Source organism: Anarhichas minor, unplaced genomic scaffold, assembly GCF_050575085.1.
Source record: "Anarhichas minor isolate MPS153535 unplaced genomic scaffold, ASM5057508v1 ptg000011l, whole genome shotgun sequence".
In the NCBI taxonomy this organism is placed as follows: domain Eukaryota; kingdom Metazoa; phylum Chordata; class Actinopteri; order Perciformes; family Anarhichadidae; genus Anarhichas; species Anarhichas minor.
The window spans coordinates 9,670,076-9,690,812 of record NW_027466457.1 but is presented as its reverse complement, the minus strand read 5'-3'; the positions used below and the strand labels follow the sequence as shown (position 1 = coordinate 9,690,812).

The 20,737-nt window shown below is 44.1% G+C and overlaps 1 protein-coding gene across 7 annotated transcripts; it reads right to left on the bottom strand.

The window, feature by feature from the left end:
• Positions 1 to 2,447: 2,447 nt before the first annotated feature.
• Positions 2,448 to 20,241, bottom strand: LOC142947616 (zinc finger protein aebp2-like). Of its 7 annotated transcripts, XM_076089300.1 has the most exons (9): positions 19,622 to 20,239; positions 18,485 to 18,695; positions 18,071 to 18,178; positions 17,695 to 17,881; positions 16,583 to 16,707; positions 11,209 to 11,276; positions 5,485 to 5,598; positions 4,277 to 4,306; positions 2,448 to 3,273 (listed from the first exon to the last, which is right to left on the bottom strand). In XM_076089300.1, the coding sequence occupies exons 1-9, from the start codon at positions 20,155 to 20,157 to the stop codon at positions 3,267 to 3,269; spliced, it is 1,386 nt and encodes a 461-aa protein (XP_075945415.1). In that variant the 5' UTR covers positions 20,158 to 20,239; the 3' UTR covers positions 2,448 to 3,266. The 7 variants fall into 7 exon arrangements, 5 of the variants coding, with proteins under 5 accessions (XP_075945415.1, XP_075945419.1, XP_075945417.1 ...); XR_012953384.1 differs by lacking the exons at positions 2,448 to 3,273; positions 4,277 to 4,306 and adding an exon at positions 13,308 to 13,529 and having other exon boundaries at positions 5,529 to 5,598; positions 19,622 to 20,241; XR_012953383.1 differs by lacking the exons at positions 2,448 to 3,273; positions 4,277 to 4,306; positions 5,485 to 5,598 and adding exons at positions 12,950 to 12,971; positions 13,308 to 13,529 and having other exon boundaries at positions 19,622 to 20,241.
• Between the last annotated feature and the right edge of the window lie 496 nt (positions 20,242 to 20,737).

The following is a 20,737-nucleotide window of genomic DNA, read 5'->3' as shown; positions in this document are numbered from 1 at the left end:
GAACAAGTTCTATTCATTTGCATGAATTTCTTTCTCGGACATTTCAGAAACAGGGTGGAAAAAAACAATTTGGGTCCAGGATTTGGAGCAGCAGCTCATCGCTTTTGTTCTTGACGTAATGCCTTCCTTCTCTACGCAGACAGCGATGCATGGAGCCAAAGCAAAGGGGAGATTCTGTGCACAATGAGAAACTCAGATGGATGATTCACAACCAGGCGTAAGAAGAGCTGCAGCCAATGGAAGAGTTTCAGGTTTTGAGCAGTCGGACCACACAACGAATGTGGACAACACGTACAGACACATCGCCACACATGACTAATGGACCGGCTTAACGAGGTTCACGTCACAGTACAGAATGTACTTCCATTACGGGCGGAACTGTGAAATCATTATTAAAGAATGTGAGGTCAATAAATTCACATCAGCAAACATGCTAAGATTAATCCAAAACACAAACAAACAGTGAATCTGGGGTTTTCCAGTGAGATAGAGGCGAAGGGATTGTCATCATACTTGGAAGAAGAGGAGCTGAAGGAGGGGAAAGTCATCTCATGGGTTGAGTGAACAGACATCACTTCGGGGTAGAGTCCCAGCGTTCCCTTCACAGACGGGCTGAGGCAGGATTAGGTTCTGCAGGCAGAGCTGCTGTCCACTTTCTAACTCTGCCTGCCAGTCTTTCTATCCATCATTCTGCTCCGCTCCAACTGATGTCACGTCTCAAGTCCTGGTTCGAACAAAACCTTCGAGTACAATGCGCTATTGTTTCATTTAAAACATCCTGCAAATGTCGGAAATACGATGCTCCGAAGAGAATGAAGACATTACATAAACACGGATACTCACTCCAATGGCACGGATTGTTGAACCTTGAAATGCTTCCAAAGTTGGATATGATGCGTTCTAGTGATATACAATAATATTCATCAAACTCAAGGTTTCCAGTTCTAGGTTATGGTATGTAAAAAACTACTTTAAAAAAACAAACATGAATAGTGAAATATCTGCAGGTTTGAATGGGCACACATGGATTGTTGAGGTTCATTCAAGTAATTCATAAAACAAAATACAGCAACTACTAACAGTAACTCTCAGAGTAACAAAAGAAAAAATAAGGCTCGCACACAGGGTGTGTCAAAATCCATTGATGCTCGACATTCCTGAAAAGAGGGACAGCAGGTAAAGGTTCATATAAGTGTAAAAAGGAGATCTCAAGCACACTGCAAACAGGAGCCGGTCTTCCTGCTTAGAAATATTGATCAAAATCGGAGAAAGCGCCGCAGATGTGGCCTACTTCCTGTTTGTAACCCCCGATTCCAACTTTGTCACAGCCAAACGGTCTGCAGCTGATTAATCGAGTGTTGTCCACAGAACTGTGGGAATGTTATTCACTCACGGATACAAGAAAGCGGCCTATTCAACTGTCTTGCACTCTGACTCATGAGTTACTGAATTGTTGTAAATAATTGTGCACGCTCTCACCTCACAGTACATGCTTATCACCGAGCACTTCCTGCTCACCGATCTGTGATCCTGTGATAAGTCCAACACTCTACTTGTAAAACTGCAAGCAGAAATAAGTGCGTGTTAAATGCAGGCAGTTCAAATGAATTGAAATTCACATTCAAGGCCTCTCAATGCTCCATTCTTTCACGTGTGATTGAATCAGCGCTGTAGAGGAGAGAAATATGTATTTGACTTGATTATATTAATGGATATTAATTATCCAATGTCCTTAGAATAAAAAAAGTTTAGAATATGGCAATTTGTAAAAGGGGTTCAATTTGTTCTTATCATTATGGCTCATGTATCGGCTATGCATTTTCACTGACACATTATTTTTGCGTATTTTTAGAGTATTAAAGTTATGCGACACTTGTCACCAGTCGGGCTAATGGCCTCATTGTAATGACCCCAATATGTGTTGCCTGCTAATCTTGGACTCGTCTCTTATCAATTTGCCAGAAAACAGTTTAAGAGACACAGACCATCGCCGATGTGAGAAAGACATAAAACAAAGCGCAGAAAAAACAACAGAGTGCCAAAAAAAACTTCCAGTGCTCTCCCTGACGAAAATAATGGAACACCTGAAGGCCTCATTATAGCCTCCCCATGACTTCTGTATGTGGGAGCGTGTAAGTGCATGAGACAGTGAAGAGCAGTTCAGCCATACTGTAGAGCACCTCTCCCTGAACTCAAGTGTTCTCTGCAGGCATGTTCACCAACAGCTGAGGCCGGCAGGGGTCCTGCCCTGCCGGCCCGGTCATTAGCTCCTCCGCAGCACGCTCCCCAAAGCTGCTCCGCTAATGGACGCCAAGTAAGCCGGCCAAAAACCTCCAACGCACACATAAGGAACTCATATTAGTACAACAATGGATGCATTGCTGCTTTCAGCCATTCCAACACCTTGCATGCTCATCATCTGTACAAATAACTTGCATTCATCAACATCTGTTTCACTCTTTTTATTACAGAGTATTCCATTTCCATCACATACAGTAGAAAAAACACACTTTTCTTAACAATAACTTTTAAGTGCTTAAATATCAGTAACGTAAATGTATGATATGCACAGTTTATGTTACTTGGGGAAGAGGAAGTTGTGATTGACACTTAAGAGTATGAGATGAAATGTTAGTTATTTATATGGTGACTGTCTACACATTTGAGAGAAAGATTATGCCTGGCACAACCTCCCCCTTCATTGTCATGTACACGAGTAAAAGTACTGCCTTCAGGAGGTATAAATAGACTTCTGTCATGTACAGCTTAGTTACAACTAGAAATGTCAAATTCTGCCTACAAGTGACAGTTAACATAGATTATCACAGTAAATACGGTTCCGTTTAAAACCTTCACAAAAATCCACATAACAGCATCTTCATGGTATAAAAATAAGTTACAAATCTGCATAAATAGTTTACACAAAAACAGTTATAAAATATGCTGTATTTTCTGACATGGTAACACAAAACATTTTTTTACACCATTGGGTAATAAGAATATTTTCAGTTTGGTGAACTTTTGAATTTTTGATGAACACAACATTTAAAAAAAATTGTTAGTCCCATTTGGCGCCGCGCTTGGCTTCAACAGTTGTTCAGATTTACAAAACCGAAGAGGGAAAAATCTGCAGCAAAGCCCAGTTTCATTTCCTTTTATCGCCGCTTCACTCAGCTCAGAGACGGATGAAGAGCGTCCCATCCCATGCAGATAAACCTCCTACGAACAAGCGTTTCCCCTTAAGTATCAAGTCCTCAGATGACTCCCTACAGGCTGAGCACAAAGACAGGAGAGAAAGACACAGAGAGGGAGGGAATGAGTTGTTCTCAGTGTGTCATGAGAGAGATTACAGTAGGAGAAACAGGCGTTATCCTGGATGTTCAGACATTGAGCTGGCTTCATTTGTAGACACAACCCCTAACCCTGTGTGTTTTAGAGCTTTAGCTGCACTCAACTACTGAGGGCAATTAATGGAATAATGAACAACGGCCAAAGATGACCTCGTTTTTGAGCGAGACAAGGGAATGCCGAGGGTCCTGCCTCCAAACTGGCCGGTTTCCCAATTAACTGGCTTCACGGTACACAGGAAGCAAGGCACTGTGGGCGATAAGTAATCATCTACCACGATGCTTCACCACAGTGGAGCCAGAGCCACGAGTGATACTGCGGATGCACGATTAGTACCACACCATCGAGGCATCGGCATTGTTTGATCTCCATTAGAACATAAAGAATATACACCATTTAAAGCGGGCGGTACGACAGTATAGACGCACGATAGTTGAGCTGTGACGCAAGGCTCATGCTGCTGCTCTGTGTCGTCTGCATACACAGACCAACGTCACTGTGAACTACAAAAGCTGTGCACGGATGTTGAAAAAAATCTCTCAGCATTTTATGCATCAGCCGTCCCTTTCTGTGCATCCAGTGACGGCACTAGTGTGCATGAAATATGCAAACACAATAGTTGCATTGCACACATTCTATTCCGATATACTTGTATTGGGTATTTAGGGCGGCAATACAGTATAGTAGGACACAATACAGTGTCAGCAAGTTTGTTGGTAAACGTGTCGGCATCAATAACCAGGTCAAATAACTTGTGCACTTACTGTAATTGAGTCTAATTGTTGGCTGTGAGCTACGACAGGACTGTGTTCCAGCCAAACACACACCACTGTACTGTGTGTGTGTGTGTGTGGATATCTAAATAGAGATTTAAATGTAAATCATTGTATATTTTGATCTATATCTATGATGAACTGTTTCAGCTTACCTGCGCTTCAGCCGCTTTTGAGGAAGTGCTCTGAAAAGACAGGAAGAGTTTGTGAGGCCGCTGTGTGCAAAAGAACATCTCGCAATGTGACGGTGTGTGAAGAGATGATTTAAGTCCAGCAGGACTTGTGACAAAGTGCAAGAATGTCAACATGGAAACGTTGTTGAAATAATATAATCCTAGACTGCCACTATGTCAGTCTCTCGCTGCCACCCCATCCACATGGAGAGGGGTTCAAACACACTGCTGTGTTTACTGCCACAGGCACCAACCACCTCATTTGTTTGGGGATTTCATGCATTAGGACAACCTTGACATAAACTGGCTGCGTGCTGACGGTTATATTCAACTATGAAACCAGAGTCCGGCGGCAGCCCCTGCAGTTACTGAGCCTTCAGGTCTAATTAAAATCAGCCGGCCCGCGTGCCGATCAGCGCACCGGTGAGCCATATATCTCCGGTAAGATGACCACTCTTGTTATTTTAGGCACATTGTTCCTCTTTCAGGATTCATTCTCAGCCTTTTATGGTGCGTCATAAAAGCTAACCTTGTTTTTGTTCGTCTCGGTGATGAGTGAACCGAGTCTGCACAGGATTCAAAGGACATCATAGTTAATGTTTAGAGGAACGTCATGCACTTGAAAAAATATCGGCATTTTGCATGAAAGCAAGATATTCATTTTTCCTGGTTTAAAATCTGTAACTGTCATTATTTCTATTTTGTTTTTGTGATTTCTGAAAATCAAGTTTTGCAACTGCAGCTGACCTACTTGATCAGGTTGTACAGTGTAAAATGTTTCTCTGATCACACACACACACATACACACAAACGCACACACACACACACAAACACACACACACATGCACACAGAGAAACAAACAAAAAGTATTTTCTCTGCACTGGCCTTTTTAATCTAATTGTTGAAATCAGGAGTTGGTGCCACCTGGTGGAACAAAGTATTCCACCACACACACACACACACACTCACACACACACACACACACAGAGACACACTCACACACACACACACACACACAGATGTGGAGGGCAGTGGAAGCACTTTCAAACACTTAAATGCTTCACACAACGAATCCTACTGAGCATTAGATAACATTTACACATGGGTAACATGCGTTTGGCTTGACACACAACGGATCAGCAGCAGTGTGTGTCTGTGTGTGAGGCCACTGGTGTCGTCACACACTCACCTGTAGATGTTTGGGTCGAGCAGCACGGCAGCGTCCTGTGGTAACTGGGATAAGTGCACCACTTTAGACTTCAGCTGAGATCGCTCCGTTTCATTCACCCACACGTCAGGTAGTCTGTAAGACAACACACACACACACACACACACACACACACACACACACACACACACACAGAAGACATGTGGTCAGGGATGAAGTTCTAACAAGAAAGAGGGAGAGAAAAGGGGGTTGGAGTGAGAAAAGGGGTGAGATGGACGCACAAAGAGCCTCATTGAGTCCAGCGCACATGTTAACACCTTCCTCTGAACACTGAGTATGTTTCCATAAGAAACATGGCCTTGACCGAAGCACTGGGACCAACACACACACACACACACACACACACACACACACACACACACAGAGGACGGAGCATACTCTCCTCCCGTGTTGTTAATTATCAAGTAACTTCTACTTGTGTGCACTTATAAATCAAATGTGGGAAAGACTGTGTGTATTTCAGTGCTTGTGTGCATTTGAGTGTGTTTTTGTGCATTTAAAATGATCCAACACGGAAGTAGCTTGAAGTACAAATACCGTGCACCTTACAATCAGAACAGCTTGATTTTTCCACCGAACCCTACTGTACTAAACGCAGCGTGATCCCCCCGTGAAAGAAGGGAGTGTGCGAGCACTGGCATGGCCGGTCGAGGTGCAGTAGAAACAAAGAGCTTTGCTAGTCGACGGCGCCTCCCCTCCCTCCTCCAGCCCCCACTCCGTCTCCACCCCCAACATTCCCCCCGTCACCATGTGCGTCATCACAGGAGCCCCCAGAGATGCAGACATACTCGCACGCACACACACACACACACACACACACTCACTCACTCACTGCAGGCGGCAGTTAGGCAAGCAGGCAGCACACCCGGCCAAATCACTCATTCACATGCCTAGTCAGCCCATTCAGGAGGACGGTGTGCAGGTTGCACTTCACATGCATCACCGTCAGCTCAACTGGGTGCAGGTAAGAGATGGAGAACAAGAGAGGAAAGGTGATAGAGAACTGACGGTACAAAAAGAAGAGAAGTGGCCCATGTTAATGTACAAAAGCCCCTTATGGCAGTAACTTGCTTTTATGTGTGGATAAGCACTAATGGGATAAAGAAATAGGTTTAATGTTGGTAAAAGCATTGAAAAGGTATTTTTTGGGGGTCATTTAATAATGTAATGTCATTTCTAAAATAGATGATGAGATATACTAACTAGGTTCTCCATGTTTTTATTCTGTATTCATGCTCAAAGTGTCTCGATCCCCTTTAATGTTTGGAATGGAAGAAAGAGGAAGTTGAGTAGAGGCAGGGACGAGACAAGAAAGGTTAGCGTCCTTGTGCAAAGGACGCTAGACAAAGGACTTGTCCAAAGCTCAGATGACAGACGAGGACCCGCTGAGTGTTTATATTTATATATATATATATATATATATATATATATATTTATATATATATATATATATATATGCAGTAAACACTCGTGTGTTTGTGTGCGAGCACGCTCACTTGCCGTAAACTCACCGTAAACATGCCAGAGCGAGTGTGCCGTGGTACTGATGAGTTATTATATTCTGATGGATGTGAGGCACACAGGAGGGCATGTCACGCACACACACGTATACACACCGTGTGTTCATATCCCGCCCCCAAATGCACTTTTCAAAGACATCTCCACCCAAAGACTCAGTCACACCAAGCCAAATAAAGACAAATGGATTTACTGCATTTTCCAGAGGAGGCCGTTACTTGGCTTGCTTCTTTATGAGATAGAAATGTATATTGTGAGTGAGGCCTCTGTGGGGAGAGCTACTGGGGGGGGCTGAAGCCCAGCCCTCCAGTCTGGATTGATGGTTGACTCCAGGCCTTGAAGATCCCCGTGTCGAAAGGAGTAGTAAGTTCATAACAAAGCAGCAAAGTGTATGTCGCTAACGCACTCAACTTTATATGGAACAGCAGGAAGGAAGTTCAATGTCCTAATAAACTGCATCATCAGAAGAGAGCAGGCTTAGGCTCCACCCACACTTAACACCATCTCCGTCCACACGGGCGGTTCACCATCGTTTGTGAAACGATTCCATTTCCATCCACACCAGCAAGCCTGAAAACAAGCATCACGTGACTATTCACGTACGCTGGGCATGCGGTTGCCGGTGTAAACAGGAAGTAGATTGTCGTATTTACTTTAACCAAGCAACCAGAGTATTATAGTAGTCTTTAATAATAAAAGGTAGAGCTGGATACTTAAGATCTTCCTCTATATACACTCAGACACATTTCATGGAAAGTTATATTTTTCAGAGTCACTTACAAATCAGTTTACTAGATTATGGGTCAATAAATTTGGTCAACACACGTTTCATTGTAAACTTTACTACACTTATAAACTGTAGTAAAGCATCAAAGAGCAGTTTTGTTTATTATATTCTCATACTATAGACCAGATATGCAACTGTTTATGGTGCAGAACAAAATGACACTCAGTCATTCATGTCCCACAGTTACCTCCCTGATCAAAGATATGCAGAAAGAAGCGAGAGCCTTGTCACAGCTTGAATGGCGCTGCTTATGGACCATTAGTGTATTTAGAGATCCTTGATCTCTGTTGATCTGTGCCCCAATCCTGCACGCTGAATTAGTGTCGCCAATTTGATGTGACGAAGTTCCCAGGATGTTTCTTCACCCTAGGGAGTCGGGGAGGTTTATATTATAAATACACATGATAGATAAAAGTCATATAATGGAATTTGATGCATTTTTCATTGCCTTGTTTGTGTTTACGCAGTGACCAGACAATGATAACATCACACACTAGCTAACAAAGGTTTAGGAGTTAAACCCATGTATGATAAGCCCCGTGTAGCTTGTACAGAGAGGATGTGCCAGCATGCCTCCAGTGGCTCGAGGCGTCACCGTCACCGACTGTGTATTTGTTATTCGGCGGCATTCAACAGCCGGGGAAACCTTCACCCGTCCATCAGAGATCAGTGATGGTTCTCTTCCTCTCTCAGCCCGCCCACCCCCTCTTCCTCCTGAGCGCTGGTGGTTCATGTTCATCAGTCACTCATTAATCCAAATGGAGTTAATGATTGACGATCAGAATGTGAATGGTTTGCTCCAACATTAATAAACATGACCTCCCACATTCACCCGGCTAATCAATGACTCAATGACACACACACACACACTACAGCACTTGATGTTGCCCTTGGTGTTTAGGGTGATGACACTTGATGGCTGACTAAATGACCACTGAATTGCCCGTCAGGTACGAAGGCATTACACCGAGCCAAAGACTAAATATTAACTTGGCCAAACTGACACTCACTGCCAACCCTCCCCGTCTCACAACAGTTTACTCTCTTGCTTCAGAGCAACAAGAATCATCGCAGATTTCTCCTGCATGGACGAGAAAAAAAAAAAAAAAAAAGCATCTCACTCTCGTTTACTCCCCATCACTCACTCTCTGTTTTCTTTCTGCCTTTCATTTCTCTCTCTCCCACAACCAATTTCTTCCAACTCGTTTCTCACCTTCTGCCTCTAACTGTCTTTTGAGTCTCGGTATCAATCTCCATCTACGTCTCTCCCTTTGGAATTAATCTGAGGAGTCTTTCCTGATCACCAAAGTTCATCTTTCTCCCCCCCCCCCCCTTCTCTCATTATTTCTCAATGCACAAGATTAAACTCCCACACTCGGGCGAGGAGGCGATAGCAGAGGTGGATCAGAGAGGGGGAAAGGGAAGGATGGGAAAAGACAGAGAGAACAAGGGTTTAGCTGCAGTATGTTCATCGGAAGCTGTCAGCTGCGATCTACTTCACGATGCATCATCTGGGTTTCTCTGCCCGCTGCCATCTTCACCTAATCCATTTTTCTCTTTGTTGTCCATCCTCTTCTTTGTCTCCTTTAACCTTGTTCTCTTTTCCTCCTCCTCCTCCTCCCGTTATTCACCTCTTTTCCCTTTCTGCTTACTTCTTCTCATCTTCCAACTCCTTCACCTTCTTTTCTCTCATTCTTCCTCTCTCTGCTCACACTCTTTAATGAGAGTGTGGGACGTGTGGTGGGAGCTTCCCCTGAGCAGGAACCCTGCTGAACGTTCCAGCGTTCTGTGAATCTCTCTCTCTCTCTCTCTCTCTCTCTCTCTCTCTCTCTCTCTCTCTCTCTCTCTCTCTCTCTCTCTCTCTCTCTCTCTCTCTCTCTCTCTCTCTCTCTCTCTCTCTCTCTCTCTCTCTCTCTCTCTCTCTCTCTCTCTCTCTCTCTCTCTCTCTCTCTCTCTCTCTCTCTCTCTCTCCCTCTCTCTCTCCATGAGACGGATCCATTTCATAAGCACATTTACAACCTGCCCGCTCTTCTGCCAAATTGCTCACGGGGCTTAAGTGGTGCCAAGGTTCACCTTCCCTTAAACAGGGAATTCATCTAACAACGTGTTGGGGAGCCACAGAAAAAAACAAAAAGAACAAAATCAAGTAATTTTGGGTGCTGATCCAAGACAGATCATAACAGCGAGTGAGGATGCTGGCTGATGATCATGGCTGGTGAGGAGAAGATGAGCTGCTATAGTGGACTATAAGGGGACCTGGAATCCTGACACTGGTTGTGTAGATTTACAGCAAGCCCTGACGTAGAGGAAGGCCACCGTGTTGGCCCTTGGAAAAGAGACTCGTAAAACTATCAGGGAGAGATGCGTACACAGTGTTGATGTTCACTTGTACATGCGTGCGACCCCTGCTGCTCAAAAAGGAAATGTTTGTGTGACAGGCTCAGACTTTACATGGTGAGCAATGTGCATGAGATTTGAAAATGTGCTGTTGAGTTGCCCGTTTATAGATCGGGGACTTTTTAAAAAGGTTATCTACAAATCTCAACGTGTTTATGGACACATATGCCTTTACCTCCATATACACAGAACAGTATTCAAACTCTACCTTCACCAGTTCCCCAGGAGGAATAAAGCTACAATGAATAACGTGGGCAGGTAGTTGGGTCATCTTGCAAATTGACTACAAGAGCAACCAGGACGCAGTGCACACCGTTCTATTCTTTAGAACCAGTACCAGGTCCAGTATCGCGCTCGTGTATTCGTACTCGTAAAAGTACTCAGATATCTGCACCCGATACCGCTACGGCAACCTGACGTCAACCACTCGTCAGTTGAGCCTAATCATTTATCGCCAACTTTGAGCGACGTGCCGCTCCTCCGAGCAACTGTTTTTCAAAATATTTTTAACATCTTGTAATTGTTTAACTGATAGCAGGGTTAAAGCATTCATTATTAACAGCCGTACTAAAAAGAGTTATGCTCAGCTTGCATCAGGAAAACACAATGACATGTTTATTTAATTTGTTACAGTCAGAGTGTTAGGAATGAAAATAAAACATTCTTTCAAAACTGTAGTTAGAAATGTCAGGGTATCATTATGTACTCATGTCAGTACTTGGTGTCGGCAAGTATTCAAATGAAGGTACTTGTGCGAAAATATATTGAATCAGTGCATCCCCAAATATCTACTACAATATTTGACCAAATCTGTAACGTACATCACGGTCAGAAATAGTGCTTTGACAGTAAACAGCTCTCTTGCGTTTTATCATTATGATTATTTTGTAATTTCCATGTGTCTATTCTCTCGATTGTTAAAATTCCATCTGTGGTGAATGTCTACGCAGATGGAAGGATAGTGCAGGGGAAGTTTCACTCACATGTCCTCAGGTGTCCAATGTAGGAGGACCTTCACCTTGCCGGACCCCTCTTTCCTTTTGGCCACCACCTGCACGGAGACAATCAAGCAGAAACACAAGCTGAGCAATAAAAAGACACAGCGAGCGCTCAGAGCCAAAGAGAAAGACTACTCCCGTCCTCGTGCCGTCAGCGCGTCTCCGCCGTGCTGTTGGCCGAGTAACCTCTAACCAGCTCCACCAATGGAAAGTAACCAGCAGAAACAGACACAGACGTATCATTTAACCTACATTTTATGGTTAATCCCAAAGACAGTTTACAAGCGTCAGATTAGCATAAATGTGTTGGGTTTGGCTGCTGTTGCAGCATTCTCCCTCGTCTGTTGAGAACGGGCTTCAAAGATATGCTGCCCCCCCCCCCCCCCCCACCTTCTCTCTGTCGAATAATGAGGCTACACGCTTCAAACATCTCGCAGAGTGATACAGTGGCTGATCATTACACTAATAAGCAATGTGAGCACTCTTAATAATGCATGCAAGAGCTCAGTGAGGTTTCTATTTTCAACGGGGTCTATCTCACACTCCCCTGCAACACAGTGCAAGACCGAGAAATTTAAATCCGAAGCAGCCGGACCTCACTGAGAACTGCTTATCGCGGCTAACATCGAGCAAAGACGGTAGACACGGGCAACACAGGGAGCAGTTATCGCCGAAAACAAGTCTCTGGTGCCGACAGCAGACGCTTTATCGCTTTGGACAGGAATGCTTCTGGTGACCGGCCACCGTCTAACATTTGCTTCAGTAACTTTATAAGTTGTGTTCATTTTATCGGTTCCCTGGTTTGACTACTTAAAACAGCCACGAATATCAAAGTCTTTCTTCTTGTGAAAGTTGAGACAATACCCGATTTCCTAAATAGTCGGCCCTCTTCGTGCAGAACAGTTTCATCTGTCATGCTGTGTTGGTTTACAGTAAGACTGGTCTGGAATTCACAGACATATTGTCAGAAGGGGGGAAAGTAAAGCTGGACAAATAACCAGGAGCGTCAAAAATAGCCAGAGACGCAACCTTTTGCGTCAATTGGCTCATTTTTGTGTCAGGAATGTCTATTTTTAGGATATGAGCTCACGTGTGAAGAACTTCGCTTACGCACATAAATGTCTGAAATTATTTCTGGGAAACGGCTGCGGCATTGATGGAAACGGGTTTGAGGACGGAGGGGACGAGGCTGCACGGAGAGGAGACACAGGCCTAGAATCACTCTCGTCCTATCGCCTCTCTTTCCCTTTGTCCTGCTGGGGATTGTTCATGTTATTTGTCTCTTCTGTACTTTCTAAACTAGTATGTTAGAGAATACCCTCCTCCCATGCTGCGTGAGGAGGTGGTTTCATTTTGATAAGCTGCTGTCTGACACAACTCACACATTATACTTTGATCAATACTTTTTGTAGGAAATATTTAGTGTTGATGTGAAATCTAAACATATAAAAAGAAATGTGGGTACCACAGTTTGTGGTGATTTCTGCATCGTTACATGCAATTAAGTAACCGGTAGAGTTTCTCTGCCATGTATACGGGAAACCGGGTTTCTAATCAGCTTACTCAAATGTTCATCTCAACTCACCTCTTGAACTTCAAATTATATAATTATCTCTCCAGCATAACTATTTTCAGTGCATTCTCAATTTTCTTTTTTAATGAATTTGATAGATTTTATGTTCACAAACAAAACTTCTGTAAATCTCCACTTAGTGTGCTGCCTTACCTTCCAATGTCTCCTGAGCCCACTACGCCAGATGAAGAATCACAAAAGTTATTATAGTCGCAGTTCTACAATGATCTCAAATCTTCAATATGTCATTATAAATAGAATCTCATATGTAAATACACAAAGATCTTTTACAGTATTTTTATTGACTCTTTTAAATGTGTGTTGTGTTGTTTAACTGTATATATACACAAGTACTGTAGTATATTTATAGTGTATTCTACTTGATGTAATTCACTGCATTTGATATTTTATGTTCATTAACTGCAAAAAGAGACCCGTCTTTGACTTTTCCAAGTCAATCTTTAAAAAGAAATAAAAACTCCTTTCCAGCTTCTCAGAGCTTTAGTCTCACCTCATACGTGAACATCGTCGTTTTGCTCTTGCTTATCGGCCTCTGCCTTCATCTGCTGGCTGCTGCTGCTGCTCCACGGTGGACCAACACGTGGGTTAACTTCTCAGAGTCAACAACAGAGCCTCTCTGCAGCACCGTCCTGAATCCTGTGCTGGCTGCAACGGGCCCTACAGTACACGTCTCAGGGCTAAGACTCCGTGCACCAGCAGCTGCTTCACTGCCCTTTTAATTAAAAATGCAGAGCTTTTAACCCGTGCGTGCCCCCGGGCTACTCACAGCACCAGGTTAATGATCACAAGCTCAGGCTACACCTGAACAGGCCATGACCGGGCCTGAAGATTAAGAAGGGGGCTTGTGTTTAAGCAGCATGAAGTGATTTGTGAGCCGAGTGGTTTGATGATGGCAGTTGGTGCTTTAAGGGACAGATCTTTATCCTCTATAGACCCGAGAGAGGGAGGGAGGAAAGAGCCGGGGGAGAATAGGGAGTGAACATTAGTGAGGCTCCGAAGCGAGCCAGTGAAAACTGCAGGACCGAAAGCCGGGGGAGGGCCGGCCTGCTAAAAGCGGGTGCCTGTCTAGTTTCAGGGGGTCAAGCTGTGGATGACGCAGATTGGCGCAATAACAAAAATATCCCATCATAAACACGGCTGAGCTGCTCTGGCATGTCAGCAGGCCCACTGGCCAAACTCCACAGAACCCCCACAGCTCTACTCCATCTCCCCAGGCCAGGGAGGGTCCGCTGGGGCCCGGGGTCTGACGCAGCGCCGCAGTCCTTCTCCACCACAATCCTCCCGGGACCAGAGAAAAGGAGAATGTATGCCCAACTGGCCAGATCTCCTTCCGATTCCATGACCCTGAACTCCACTTAACCCCCTTTTCCTGGTCCTCTCTCCCCCTCCCCTGGCTGGCTCTTCCTCCCTCTCAGTCTGTGTCCAAATATGTGGTTACCTCTCTTAACCTCTTCCCAAGCTTTATCTTCACTCGCTCTTTTTTTTTTTTTTTTTTTTCCTCAAAGCTTTTCTTTTAAAATTCTTGGCTGCTGGTGAGCAGTTGAGGTTTGCAGGGAGCAGAGCGAAGCAGAAAAGAGTTGACTGAGCTGAACACGGGAGTGAGGAGAGCACCGGTGTCAACACTCTAATTACACTTTAAAAAGGAACAGAAGCATCGACAGCGAGTTCGCCTAAAACGGCACATTTTCAGAAATTGCTTGAATTATTTGGGGTGGAAATCTCTTTTTAATGGGAAAGAGATGCATGAAGTGGCTTCATGGTATTCTGTTTGCATGCATTAGAGACACCCGCATTACCTGCAACCTATTTACACATTTCCAATTTTATTACAATAAATAAGATTCCAGAATACAGTCTGTGATCTCGATAGTCTGTCTTTGAGTAAAGTCAAAACTACAGGAGCTTCATTATCAATAATAAACTATCGTTTACTGACTTCATTGTGACAATAGGATCTTCTTCTGGTATGGCGTTTTGTTTTTCTGCTAATTGATTTTGTAGAAATGTATGATTCCACAAGCAAGCTGTACTTAAAATCCGACAAATGAAGAAATGCGTCTCATGTAACAGTGGATTCCTGTTCTTTGCTGCATTACGTGATTTTGTACACATTTGCCATATTGTGATGTATATTGATATCAGAAAATATCCTTTAACTTGATTACCTGTAAACTGCCATCCCACCTCTGTGTGCATGTTTGTGTCTTCAGATGCAGAGTCGGTGGCTCAAATCACACGTGTGGTGCTCTAGGAGCTGTTTTCAGAGGAGAAAATGATTCTGAGCACACTAACTGTTTCAGCTGTGTGAGCTGGTGGTAGCACGCTATCATAGCGCTGCACATTAAATGCATCATTTATATATGCGGTAACTCACTGGGGGGGAAAACAAACTAAATGACCTAATTTACTCTACAGTTGGTAGAAGCAGACAACACAGGCAACATGTCTGCTCTTTCCCAGTGGAAAGAGATGAATTGTCTCCGACTAAGAGAACGTTTCTGTACGAATATGAGAGACGGTGCTGAGAAACCGGAGGACGTCCCGTTCATCTTTCCACCGTCCTGTAACGTGGGGGTCTTGAACAGGGGATAGAGCGCTCCCTAGTGGAACTGCCCGGGAAAAGCAGTCTTTCAACAATAATCTGCCATTCTCACCGAGATGCCATCGCGGTTAACCTCCCTCAATGACTCCTCCTCTCTTTGAAGCCGCCGTCAGTGAGAAAAGTAGAATCTTTCACCGGAGAAAAAAAAGAGCTCATATGTTCCCTCAACAGAAAAAAGGTGCAAAGGCATTTTAGAGCTCATTAATGATGCATCACGCACCAGGCTCAGAATGGACCGAGCACCGTACACAGAAACTGTCCCATTGTCTTTCCTGTGAAGCGCGATTCACAGGAAAACAACATCGAGCCTCGAGGGCGACTCTCAAGGTTCACTTCAAGTGCACTCACAGAAAAGCTGCAGTGTCTTCAAACAGTGATTCTATCACGCCCCCTGCTGTCTGATAATGAAACAACAGAAGATAAAAGACATTTAAAAAAAAAAATATTGTGAAAACAATCTCATGCTAAATGATGAGGCAGGTTTTCTTTTTACTATACATACAACGGATTAAAATAAACACAAACACGGTAAGCACCAACAATAAGCTTCATACGTCTTTAACAATGTCTCAATAGATGCTTTGTTTTGTCTGCTGAATATCAGCGTTACGTCGGTGTTTATGGAGCACAGGAATACTGACCCCACTGCCACCATATTATGCACACAACTCATTGACCCTTGAATACATAAAGATGTCACTTATAAACAGAATGCTCATTGTTTCAGGATATGTTGAGCCTCTGTGAGGTGGAGTTTTTAAATGTAAGATTTCAATACAATTAAAAGTCAACCGTTTGAGCTTTCTAACTAGAAGTAGCCTTAAACTCAATGAATAAAAATGGTATTGATCAGTATCACAAGTCAAATGTCTGGTGAATCTAAAATAAGCAGTTTTCATATTTTGATGTCTTTGGTTAAACTCTGTTTCTGCATTACAGTTCACCTTCACCAGAGCATCATTCATATTTTTGCCAACATTCTGCACAGATTCATCTGGCTTTTTCTACCATAAAAAAAATAAAATAAAAAAAATAAAAGAGAACGCATCCTTCAACCCTCATCTCTGAAGTCCCTCAGCTACTTGCTGTATTTGAAGCGATTGAAACAAACAGGCAGCCGGAGGCCATCCACACTAAAGTAGTGAAGCTGCACACGGACTCACCGTGCTGTTGAACACCACACTGTGGCCGTTGCCCACACTTTCGATGTGGGTGGCCAGGTTAAGGCAGATGGCCCTGTGGCGAATAGCGTCCATGGTTTGGGCGTCAAAGAAGTCGTGGGGCCTCGCTGCAGGAGGACGACAGCAGAGAGCAGAGTCAAAACTAACGTAACATCAGGGTTCCCACTGTGATCCCATGTAGAATGACTTGATAACCATAACTACATCAGAACCATCTCATGAATCAAACATGTCATTCCTTTCTGATTTTTAAATGTTGCTTTGCGGCGACAAAGACCAAAAAGGTGTTGAAGAAATAGGTACAACACATGTGGTGGTGACATTCCTGTGGTTTAGTGCTTCACTGCACATATTCAGTGCTAAGGAGACTCGGACAGCGTGACATCTCAACTAATAAGAAAATGCATTTAGAAGGATGAATAATATCCCAAACATCGGCTTCATAGTTGATGCTGACTTTGTTGAATGAATGTAGCTAAAGGCTATCCAGGAGGAAATCAATCTAAACGTGATGCTTCAAGTATGTTGTTACTGATGGACTGAAATATGCAAAACCACTGGTGTGGTCTCCTAATGACCATATCAACCTTCAACTAAAATTGTAAAATTCACAGTAATTGGAGATATGCGGGAAACTGCAACATGCTATTTGTATGTAATGTACGATTATAATCTCACTTCACACACATTCAGACAGTAAAAACTGTGATTGCTTGGATCCCGGGACAAGAAGAGGTGTACAAGTAGAAAGAAAGGACAGTTTGAATAATGCAGACACCGGCCATCTGAGGCAACACGTTCAGTATCAGTATCAACGTGAGCGTGAAAGCATTGGCTGAGAGAAACTATGCGAATGGACTAAAAAACAGCTCTGAAATGCAGAACACGGCCACGGGGAGAATCTGCCTAGCTGGCAGAAGCGTCTGTACCAGTTTATGTGCGAGCTGTCCAGCTCTAGCTTCTCCAAAAAAAAAAAAAAGGAGGTTAGAAGCTGAACAACAAACATGGCAGTAGCTACAAAACGTGTTCAGCTTGTAATCACGACGAGAAACACTTTGAAATGAGGTTAGCTTGAGTGGCTGTGAGGTACGTACGTAGGGAGCACCTGCGTTTGTTCTTGAGTTTCTTCCTCTTGTTGAGTCCGGCCTTGGAGGGCGACTCTTCCTTGAGTTTGGCCTGGCTGGACATTTTGGAGGAGCTCTGCTGGCTGAAGTGACTCGGCACATGGCGAGCCAACCCTCCTTGGGAAGCAAAGCTGGCGTTGCAGCCACCAACGACACACTGCAGCAGAGCACAAAAACGCAGCACATGTGGTGTATTTGCCCCAGAACAGGACAAGACAACGGCTTATTTTGGAAACACTACTAACACGTTTTGTTTTAGTTAATGGCGTGGCAGAATAGGTACTGCATTCCACACCAACACACACACACACATGAAAGGGAAAAATGTGCACGGCATTTGATTTACCTTGAAGGGCTTGTCTCCACTGTGGGTCAGCATGTGTCTCTGGAGCCAACTCTGACTGGTGGACGGCGTGTTGTACACTTTACATCCCTTCCATAGACACACAAACACCTGAGGGAGGTGAGAGACGGACATGAGGAGAGGAGAACAGTAGGCTTGGTTAGCTGTGAGACGGGTTACTGGGCAGACAGACAGATTGAGATTTCTTTAATTATATCCGTCCTCGACTTTCTTGACTGCACACTCCAGGTGGAGGAGGTCCAAGTAGAAAGTACTTTCAATACCTTTGAACAAACTCTTTAATACTCAAATGTTGCCTTTGCAGCGAATCGTTCGTCTCTGTCTTGTCTACCTATCTTTGGCTACCTGTCAGACAGAAACAAAAAGGAGATGAACATGGAGTTTGTTTCTACCGACCCCTCCTCTCTGTCCATCCACGTGGATGCCTCTGATGTGCTCGGCCAGATCAGGACTGGAGTTGAAGCACTGCGGACAGAGGTCCCAGCAGCAGGAGTAAGCCACCGTCTTCGCCCCGGAGGAGCCGACACTGCTCTGTCCGTTCATCATAGCGGGGGTGGAGTGACCACTCGACACCGTGCTCTCCATCTCCATCAGGGTGCTGCTGATACTGAGGGAGGAGAGGGGGGGGGTGTTGTAGAGAGAGAGAGTGAGATGAAGGAGAAGGATATAAAACATGGGCGATGAGGCCATCGAGAGCATCTTCACAGCTCAAATCAGGCTTTGCAGAGCCGTGAAGAACAGGTGCAGATATTTCAAGGCACATTAAATAGTTACTATGCGTTGAAGCCTTCAGGCTGCAGCTGATTATCCATGCATCCCACTTCCATCATCATGTCAAATCAATTATATTGTTGTATTCGCCTAGGACTAGTTTATCATCTTACTGTGCTGTCAACGTCACAAAGGGGCTCATATGCATCACTCATTCAATAAGTCACTATTACTTGTCATCATTTGTAGTCCAATATTTGGGCTGCAGTTTCAGTAATTGGATCAGTAGACTCACATTTCGATAAATGTACTTTTCAGTGAAGTTGGGAACAGCTTGCATCCAGCAGACAAAGTTTTGAAATATAATATATACTATATATATATATATATATATATATATATATATATATATATATATATATATATATATATATATCTATATATATATATATATATATATATATATATATATATATATATATATATATATATATATATATATATATATATATATATATATATATATATATATATATATACACATACATACATACACGTTTGTATAATTGCAAATACAGAGACTCTGGATCGTCCAATGAGGGAGAAGGAGAAGATTTTTTTAATTAAGTATTTTGATTTGATTAACGAACATTTTTTGGTTAGTAACATACTGAAGTGTGTCCTTATTAGGTCACTAATTAGCCAATTGTTATCGCGTGCTCGTGCAAAGACGGGGATGTAATAACAAACGTTGCTATCGTGCCCAACTGTTACATTGATCCCTCCACTGATCAACAATAAGCGGTCACTTCATCGACCCACCTGTCCTCCGAGTCCATGCGGCTCAGCGGCTCACCATTCGAGGAGGAGATCTCCACGCTCGGCCGCCTCTTGTCGCCCAGCTCCCCGCCCCCGCCGCTGGCTTTCTCAGCATCTTCACTAACTGTTTTGCTCTTTTCGCAGTTTATCCCCGAGCACCGGCTGCCCTCTCCCGGTTCCTCCTTCGCTTCTTTCAATGCGTTATCGACGGCAGGTCCGTTGTTTCCTTCTCCCGGCATTTCCTGTAATATCTCCATCTTTCGCTCCGGTTCTTCGGGAGCGGCGGTCGCCTCCTGGTTCAGCGGCACAGCGCCGTCGTCTGTCGCCGCCTCGCTCGAGGCCTTGTCTGCCGCACCAGCGGGCTTCTTCTCTTCGCCGGCCTCCGCGTCCACCGCTTCCACCTTCGGCTCTACGCTACCGCCCGGTTCCACCGTTTCCGGTTCGGTGCGGCCCTCGTCTTTCCCCTCGTTTGTCTCTACGGGCGGCGCGTCGTTCTCAACGCTCAGCGCGGTCGCTTCTTCTGTAGCCGCGGCAGCCATTTCAGCGGCGTACGTGCCCGTGAGACACTTTCGGTATCGAAATTTTACCCGTGGCACCGACAAGCGCTCCACTGCAGAAGAAGGGCTGGGTCAAGTCCCGCTGTCTGCTCTCTGATTGGTCAGAGGCGGCACGAGGAGGAGAAACTCTGACGTTGGTATTTAAACTTTCCATGTGTTTCCAAAACACACACGCAGCTTCTTATAAATATGGAGATCTGCGTTTACTACAGTTTAGTTTTAGTAGAACAGACAGCATACTTTAACCAATGCTCTGATGAAAAACAACTTTTAGGTTCACGGCCTAAAAAGCCTGCGAAGAATCTGAACCGAAATCAATTTATGGGCATTTTATTAACATGTATAACTCCTGGATGGCTCGTTTGAGAGTTTTAAACCAACAATCATGTTTTAATATATATTTATTACTAACCCAAACAATGCTGGACTGCCAACTGAGCAAAGTGGACTGTTGGCCTCCAGGAGCCCCAAACCAGTTAATCTCATGGTTACTAGGACATATAGATAGATAATCCCCCCCTTCCTTGTACAGCATATTAAAAACATGTCAGGGACAAATTGT